General features: G+C 42.7%; 1 protein-coding gene across 1 annotated transcript; it reads right to left on the reverse strand.

The window, feature by feature from the left end:
- Positions 1-253: 253 nt before the first annotated feature.
- On the reverse strand, positions 254-7,471 carry ndnfl (neuron-derived neurotrophic factor, like). Its single transcript, XM_064932920.1, has 3 exons — positions 7,293-7,471; positions 6,270-6,394; positions 254-2,698 (listed from the first exon to the last, which is right to left on the reverse strand). The coding sequence occupies exons 1-3, from the start codon at positions 7,469-7,471 to the stop codon at positions 1,281-1,283; spliced, it is 1,722 nt and encodes a 573-aa protein (XP_064788992.1). The 3' UTR covers positions 254-1,280.
- Between the last annotated feature and the right edge of the window lie 2,039 nt (positions 7,472-9,510).

A 9,510-nucleotide genomic window follows, 5' to 3' on the forward strand; every position in this document is an offset into this window, starting at 1 on the left:
TATTCAAAATTAATCATTAAGATAAATCAAGAAATCTGTAATTAATTTAAACATTTCTGTTGAGGAGGTTTCTGGTTGAATCACAGCAAACACTTAATTGAAAAATCCTGTCCATAGTTCCCAGCCCTACTGTTGATCAATCACAGACGAAGGGGCGTAGACTTCGGCTACTGAACTTCAACTTGCCTTAAGATAAAAACATTTTATGTTGTGTGTGCGAACAGCCAAAAAAAATATCAGTCGAACACCAAAACAAACAAAAACATCACACATTTTAATTTAGGCATAATATAGACACAAACTGTTTCGACTCGGAAGCATGCAACAGGCTTAACGAAAACATGCTTATGTCGATGCAAAAACGCAATCGTATTGGTTACTTTTTTAGTGTGTTTTGTGGAATCAGGACTTTCTGATGACCACCCATTCTGTCTGTTGAAGCAGGTAGGGCAGCTAGGCAATCATGATTTTCATTCATTTCCTTTAGGTTTGTAGTAATCATTCAAGTAGAGATAAATAAATGCACATGTTTACATTAGGGTCACATTGATTTCTCAATTTAATCATTTTCTCAACTAACTGTCAGCAAAGAGTCAAACAAAAGAGGATATTTTATTAGATGTTGATACCGAGATACAGATACTAATGTGTTTATTGGGGCATTTTAAGCATAGCACAATTAAAATACATCAAAGACAATGACGCTAGTCGCTAGCTCATTTTACCTGCTTCATGCGAAAGCAGAACACAAGATAGCGCAAAGTCCGTGTGTAGGCTAAGTATCAATAGATTACCCCATCTGTGTTTTAAGCCTGTAGAATATAGAACAAAACAATGCAGCACTAAATATATACTGTAGGATCTTGCCATACGTTCTCTATCCCCATTGTAAAGTACGATCAAAGCTCCATCTGTTTCTGTTGCATATTTTTGGGCAAAGTCTTTGCTGACATTCTTTGTCATCAAAAATCTCTATCCTCCTTTGTACTCAGACTCAGAATAAGTACTTGGACAACTGGCACAACTATAAACAAAAAGACAAAAAGCACAGCAGGTTACTGTAATGGAATTAATTTTGCTGGTGTGCGGTCCCCCCTCTGCTTCTCCTACCCAATCCATGGGTACCAGTGTTCAAATGCGACCACTCTTCGGAGGGTGTACCACAATTATTAACAGTCTCCCTCATAGTAGAATGGCTTTGTCATGGTAAGTCTTTGTAAATCACCTCTTTGTTGAGTCCAATGCTGCTGCAGACTACGAGACTAGGAGGTGGCAACAGCTCAGCACTCCTTCCTGGTTCTCACTGTCTTGCTGCTGTACTTTATGGGGATCCCCCAGCGTCTCATTAGATAGACATCAAACATGTAGGCTACCCCAGGCTCCAGGCCCCCGATCACGGCCGTCGTGACAGCCCGCCGAGGGTTTAGCTCCTGGAAGTATTTACACAGGACTCTCTCAGTGTCCGACCGTGACTCAGGCCCCAGGCAGGGTGCCGTACCTCCCTTCTCGCCCTTACCCAGCCTCCGGCGGTACACGCAGTATAGGCTCCTCTCCTCTGTGCCCATCCAGGCCAGGGTGATGGAGTCACAGCTCCTCAGCCTGTTGAAAGACTTAATCTGCAGGGTGGTGGGGAGCGAAGGTACCCCTTGACGATGGTAAGCAGAGGATGCCTGCATCTTAACAGAGGCCTTCAGTGCCCCTAGAGCAGCTTGTCTGGGGGGCGCAGGTCCCTTTCTCTCCAGGTGGATGAGGTAGGAGGGGCTGCCCTGGAGCCAGATCTGAGCCAAGTCTTCTCCCACAGCCTGGGAGCTAAGCTCTTGGCCCTTGCTGGAGATGGTGACCTTGATCTTCTCACTGCTTCCGCAGCTCTGGAGAGTGAGCAGGCCACTCTGCTGCCAACCCCGGGGACGGAAGCTAAAGAACTCCCCAGAGGTTGAGCCTCCATCCCGGAAGGTCACCCACCGGAGCTCCCCTTCCCTGAGTGGTGTGATAGCTGGCCGTGCCTCCTCATGTGTTTGAGCGAACGTTCCAGTATATGCTGCACTGGTTCCATTTAGCCTGTCAATCAAAAAGACGTCAAAGTAGTACTGCGTGTCGGGGACAAGCTCTGAAACAGTGCACACGCTCTCTGTTCCCATACAAACACATTGGAGATCATCATGCTGGTCACGGAGCGCAGCAGGTGACCGGACATCTGTTTCAGCATCCCACTGCTGCCACCACCAGTTTTTGAGAATGGGCCACACAGTTACTTTCCTTTGTTTGTCCTTCTTCTGCCGTTTCTTGTCTTTCTCCTGCTCTTTCCTGATACCCTCCCGGGCGGCACAGAGGTTGCGGTAGTTGTGTTTGCGGTTGACAAGGACACAGTAGTCATAGCTGCGTTGGGTGTGTGGCAGTCTTGTGAGGGAGGTACTGGGGCCCCAGCTGAGGGTGACACTGGTCATTCCTACACCCAGGGTGTGGACATGGGGGTCAGAGGGAAGCTCCGGGAAGGCCCCTGAGGGCCCAGAGCCCTGATGGAGGTACATGGTAGCCCTGGTGTCCTGGTCCTTAGGGCGCAGTCTGAGGATGTAGATAGATGCTGGGGCATAGGAAGGACCTGTGTAGGTGTCCATGGCATTGCCAGTGTAGGTGTGTATCTTGGCTTCAGTTCCAGGCCCTCTCCACCACACCTCTGGCACACTCTTCTTGGTACTCCCTGTGCAGAAAACACTGTTAAGCCACGGGTCATTAATATTCTGCCTCATACATCCGCACACATACTTACATTCACTAGACAGAACATACATTCACACTCATTGAAGATACAGTCTTACAGTTCAATACGTATCCTGATTACTTTAAATGAATACAGTAGTCAACTATAATCAATGAAGTGCAAAGACGATTGTCCCTTATTCATATAAACCCCTTTTCACCATCATCCATTATAATTTCTCCTTACCTTGGGAAATAAAAAGTGACCAAATGTTACACAATCGAAGTGAATAATTTAGGCAGACTTTGGGGAACATAGGGTTCAAACTCTGAATGATTTATGTGTCACAGTATAACTTCATAAAGCTGTTCATTTGTCCATCTAGAATACCCACTGATTTTAACTAAGCAGGCTGGTGAGGGCCATGTTGCATAACATTGCTAGCCTAAATAGGCTACTTTTGGTAACTGTCCTTTTTGTGCTCATCGAGAGATTATTATTATTTTTTAAATTGAATTTTTGTAGCTTAGACTTAGCTCAGCTTAGTTTAGACTTAGACTTAGACTTAGCTTAGACTTATCTGTTCTCTATTTAACCCTCAAGTTCTATTTCTGCAACTCTTTGAGAGGTTTCCACCAGATTTGCTCTATTTTGGGTTTTGCTTAACCCATAGTAGCGCAAATAAAATCTATTTGGCATGAATATGAGACATTTTCAATTAAATGGTAAACGTCCGAATTTAGCTGAATTTCAGTTTGTACTGTATAGGCTATTACTTGCATTCCGTTCTGTACAAATCTATCAATCTTATAAAAGTTATTTTAAAAAGCAGAACCCTCTCTATATGTGTTATTTTAAATGACAAATTTAAAAACCCTTATCCTCAAGTATTGGCAATACAGTGCCTTGCAAAAGTATTCATCCCCCTTGGCGTTTTTCCTATTTTGTTGCATTACCTGTAATTTAAATGGATTTCTATTTGGATTTCATGTAATGGACATACACAAAATAGTCCAAATTTGTGAAGTGAAATGAAAAAAAAAATGACTTGTTTAAAAAAAACACAAACAAAAAAATATAAAAACTGAAAAGTGGTGCGTACATATGTATTCACCCCCTTTGCTCTGAAGTCCCTAAATAAGATCTGGTGCAACCAATTACCTTCAGAAGTCACATAATTTGTTAAATAAAGTTCACCTGTGTGCAATTTTAGTGTCACATGATCTGTCACAGAGTCTGCAACACCACTAAGCGAGGGGGATCACCAAGCAAGCAGCACCATGAAGACCAAGGAGCTCACCAAACAGGTCAGGGACAAAGTTGTGGAGAAAGACAGATCAAGGTTGGGTTATAAATAATTATCAGAAACTTTGAACATCCCACTGAGTACCATTAAATCCATTATATAAAAAAAAATAAGAATATGGCACCACAACAAACCTGCCAATAGAGGGCCACCCTCCAAAACTCATGGACCAGGCAAGGAGGGCATTATTCAGAAAGGCAACAAAGAGACCAAAGATAACCCTGAAGGAGCTGCAAAGCTCCACTGCGGATTTTGGAGTATCTGTCCATAGGACCACTTCAAACCATACACTCTGCAGAGCTGGGCTTTATGGAAGAGTGGCCAGAAAAAAGCCATTGCTTGAAGAAAAAAATAAGCAAACATGTTTGGTGTTCGCCAAAAGGCATGTGAGAGACTCCCCAAACATATGGAAGAAGGGACTCTGGTCTAATGTAGGTTTTTGGCCATCAAGGAAAACGCTATGCCTGGCGCAAACCCAGCACCTCTCATCACCCCGAGAATACCATTGGCAGGGACTGGAAAACTGGTCAGATTTTATTAAGGAATGATGCATGGTGCTCTAGTCGGCTGGCCCTCGCTACATATTCGTCGCAAGACCCACTGGCTCCAGGTCGTCTACAAGGCCATGCTAGGTAAAGCTCCGCCTTATCTCAGTTCACTGGTCACGATGGCAACACCCATCCGTAGCACGCGCTCCAGCAGGTGTATCTCACTGATCATCCCTAAAGCCAACACCTCATTCGGCCGCCTTTCGTTCCAGTACTCTGCTGCCTGTGACTGGAACGAATTGCAAAAATCGCTGAAGTTGGAGACCTTTATCTCCCTCACCAACTTCAAACTTCAGCTATCTGAGCTGCTAACCGATCGCTGCAGCTGTACATAATCTATTGGTAAATAGCCCACCCATTTTCACCTACCTCATCCCCACAGTTTTTATTTATTTACTTTTCTGCTCTTTTGCACACCAATATCTCTACCTGTACATGATCATTTATCAATCCAGTGTTAATCTGCAATATTGTAATTATTCGCCTACCTCCTCATGCCTTTTGCACACATTGTATATAGACTCCCCCTTTTTTTCTACTGTGTTATTGACTTGTTAATTGTTTACTCCATGTGTAACTCTGTGTTGTCTGTTCACACTGCTATGCTTTATCTTGGCCAGGTCGCAGTTGTAAATGAGAACTTGTTCTCAACTAGCCTACCTGGTTAAATAAAGGTGAAATAAAAATAAATAAAAAGTGCTAAATACAGGGAAATCCTTGAGGAAAACCTGTTTCAGTCTTCAAGAGATTTGAGACTGGGATGGAGGTTCACCTTCCAGCAGGACAATGACCCTAAGCATACTTCTAAAGCAACACTCGAGTGGTTTGAGTGGAAACATTTTAATGTCTCGGAATAGCCTAGTCAATGCCCAGACCTCAATCCAATTGGGAATCTGTGGTATGACTTAAAGATGGCTGTGGAACCCATCCAACTTGAAGGAGCTGGAGTTGTTTTACCTTGAAGAATGGGCAAAAATCCCAGTGGCTAGATGTACCAAGTTATAGTGACATATCCCAAGAGACTTGCAGCTGTAATTGCTGCAAAAGGTGGCTCTACAAAGTATTGACTTTGGGGAGGTGAGTAGTTATGCACTCTCAATTTTTCATTTTTTTCTCTTATTTCTTGTTTGTTTCATAATATAAAATATTTTGCATCTTCAAAGTGGTAGGCATGTTGTGTAAATCAAATGATACAAACCCTCCAAAAATACATTTTAATTCCACATTGTAAGGCAACAAAATAGGAAAAATGCCAAGGGGGGTGAACACTTTTGCAAGCCACTGTACTATATGTGATCCAGATATAATCCTACTTTAATACAAACGTCCTTCTAATCTCTCTTACATTCAGGATACAAGTGTGACATTTAGATATTATTGTCCTTCTTGCTTGGAAGGTAAAATGGTTGGACAGATTGTCCAGTGATATACTAGTCCTGGGCTCAGTACTGTGTGTGTGTGAGTAAGAGATAGGGAGAGAGGAAAAGAGAAAGAGGTGGAAAGGGAGAGCAAGACCAATGGACTGATTTAAGTCTCTCCTATCTTGTAGACATTTATGACCAGGGTCAGTCTTTAAATGGACACTATGTCAAAAGTAAATGGCTCCAGTGTGTATTGGATTGAGGTGTAATGAAACTGAATTGATATGAATAGGAATTGCATGTGAGAGGGTGTTGTGTGTAGTTGCTTTTATTTTCTATCAGTGTTTCCCACTTACAGTGTGGACTTTTAGGCGGTTTGTCCTTCAGGGTTCGGGCTGCGAGGGTCCATTCGATAGGGAGGTCACAGGGACTGACGGTCACAGACATCATCACAACCTTCTTCTTCAATGTGAAGTACAGTCTGCACGAAGATAGGTACCACACGAAAAAGGGATTGTCTATGAAATTCTCATGTATTTTTCTTCCCCCTTACAAATGTAATAACATACGGTACTTAAGAAAAGTACTGTAACATGTAGCCGTCAAAGCATTCCAAGTGACATTCTGGTCTCCTTCTACAAGCTTATTGTTCATCTCCTTCACAATAAAATTAGATTCAAACTCACCAATTAACCATGACTCTCATTGTCAATCGCCGACTCAGACATCAATATTTGATCATCTTTGTATTTTCACCAACATAACTCATCAAGGTGAGACATTCAATATTGAGATGTAATTGACCTCTATGTTGTCATAGGCTCTGGGATATTTACTCTGCCCATTGAAAAATAGTATCATTCTTCTGCATGTATTTTCTGGCTCAACTGCTGATGTGCTGCAGTTTATCAACAGCTGTGCCATGCTAATATTGTCAAGGGCAATACATAGTTTAACTGATTGATTAATTCGAATCATAATTAGCAGATTTTTTTCTAATTTAAAAAAAAAAATTTTTTTTTTATGCCTGTCTGCATGGATGGACAGATGGACAGCTCACAGGGATGCCCATATTCCAATTTACTGTTCCCAGTGTTAGAGCTCTACCACTGACATGATCAGCAGAGCCCGGGCCAAGTAGGTTGCTCTTACTGCCCATGCGGCCACACTATGCTCAACCACTGCCTTTCCAACAACCAAAGAAATGGCGATAAAGATTAAGGCTATCATTGTTTTTGCTCAAAACAATGAAGAATTACGCAGGAAATTACCATTTAGGTAGCTTGTAATAAGTGTTTCAATCTTTGTCCAGGACACGGAACATAAACATTCAGTGTGCAATACTATCCACCTCCCCTGACGTGATCTCTATACTGTACCTCCGGGTGCGTCCTTTGGGCAGATGTATGGAGGTGACCTTTCCATCAGGCAGCCAGGCAGTGGGGTGGAGTGGCACCTCATTCTCAGGGGCCAGAGCCGAGTGTCCTTGGGGCCAGGAGGGGCCACAGAGGAGAGTCACGGCCAGGCAGAGATACCAGGACAGGGCCATTGCTGCCATCATTCACACTGTCAACACTCTGCCGTCTCCCAGGGACTGAAAGAGCAGGGGAAAGGTCAAAAGCATCCATCAGTTCCATCACATACAGTTCTGCTCCTACTGTTCATGATGTACTAAAGGGGTCTAGCAGCAGATGATTCATTGATATGAGGAAACATTTCAGCTATTCACATGGAATTATTCATGCGGGAAAGCAAATTGCCACACTATATTACTGGGATCTGTATAGCGCAGCTTGACACTTGGTGAAAAATCACTCATCGTACGACTTTCAAAGCGTGAAGTGGGTTGCAAATATCTCTCAGAAGTGGATTCATTTGAATATATAGATCTATGTATAGTATGCCAGTACAAATGGGTTTGTTCTCTAAATAGAGGGTATTTTTTCATGGTCGTTGCAGCCTTTGTTAACGGAAATCCGCCAATTTAGTTTGGAAAAACACAAACAACATCTGGAGGTGCTTCAGTATAATCCAATTGGAAGACAGATTCTCTTGACAAAAGCAGGCAAAGCCACAAGAACTTTGGAACAGATTTCAGATTAGGCTGTTTTTTCTTTTCTGTTCTCACTGTTGTGATGATTTGAAGATATGATTACAGGTCTTGGCTCTTGTCCCCAGAGAAAAAAATGCATTCATTCAAAGTCACAGTCTTCAAAAAACGCCTGCTTCTCAACGTGTGTTTGTCGGCGTCAAGGCTGTGCCCTGCAGATCAGATGACAATTGTACGTAGGTTCTAGGCATATGCATCTGAGTCTTGATGGGCCTGGGAACTCTGAGTTACAACAACAGTTGCATCATTACAAAGTACGGAGGATCTCATTATCCCAGTAGTGGAGTGAACAACCCATAAAGCTTTTACAGAGAGGGAGGAAGGGAGATAGGGCGAGAGAGAGAAATGAGAGAGGGAGGTGAGAGTGAGAAAGATTGAAAGAGAGAGAAATGAGAGACACGGAGTGAGGGAGAGTGAGAGAACATTTTGAGAACTGAGGTGAGGGGGAGGATGGGGTCCAGAGTAATGAATGAGAAATGGAGCAAAAGAAGGCAAAGTGTGATGGAGGCACATCAATTATTGGTGTTTTCTACAGCTTCATGTCTAAAATGTTCATAACTGGTGCCACATATCGTACAGTGCACTCGCAAAGTATTCAGACCCTTTCACTTTTTCCACATTTTGTTATGTTACAGCCTTATTCTAAAATTTATTTGTTTTAATTGTCCATATAAATCTAGACACAAAATCCCTTATTGACAAAGCAACAAAAAAATCAACAAAAAATTCCTCCATTTTTTAAAAAGAAATAAACTGAAATATTCCATTTACATAAGTATTCAGATGCTTTACTGAATCCAAAGCGTCACATCTGGAGAAAACCAGGCACCACACCTGGCCAATACCATACGGTGAAGCATGGTGGTGGCAGCATCATGCTGTGGGGATTTTTTCAGAGGCAAGGACTGGGAAACTAGTCGTTCTTGAGGGAAAGATGAACAAAGTACAGAGAGATCGTTGATGAAAACCTGCTACAGAGTTCTCAGGACCTCAGGCTGGGGCAAAGGTTCACCTTTCAATAGGACAACGACCCTAAGCACACAGCCTAGACAACACAGGAGTGGCTTCGGGACAAGTCTCTGTATGTCCTTGAGTGGCCCAGCCAGAGCCCGGACTTGAACCTGATCGAACATCTCTGGAGAACCCTGAAAATAGCTGTGCAGCAACGCTCCCCATCCAACCTGACAAAGCTTGAGAGGATCTGCAGAGAAGAATGGGAGAAACTCCCCAAATAATTCAAATCAAATTTTACATGTCACATACACATGGTTAGCAGAAGTTAATGTGAGTGTAGCGAAATGCTTGGTTTTCTAGTTCCGACAGTGCAGTAATATCTAACAATAATATCTAACAAGTAATCTAACAATTCCCCAACAACTACCTAATACACACAAATCTAAAGGGGTGAATGAGAATATGTACATGTAAGTATATGGATGAGCGATAGCGAAGGAGCAATAGATGGGATAAAATACCGTATATACATG

This window comes from Oncorhynchus masou, chromosome 24, assembly GCF_036934945.1.
Source record: "Oncorhynchus masou masou isolate Uvic2021 chromosome 24, UVic_Omas_1.1, whole genome shotgun sequence".
Lineage (NCBI taxonomy): Eukaryota > Metazoa > Chordata > Actinopteri > Salmoniformes > Salmonidae > Oncorhynchus > Oncorhynchus masou.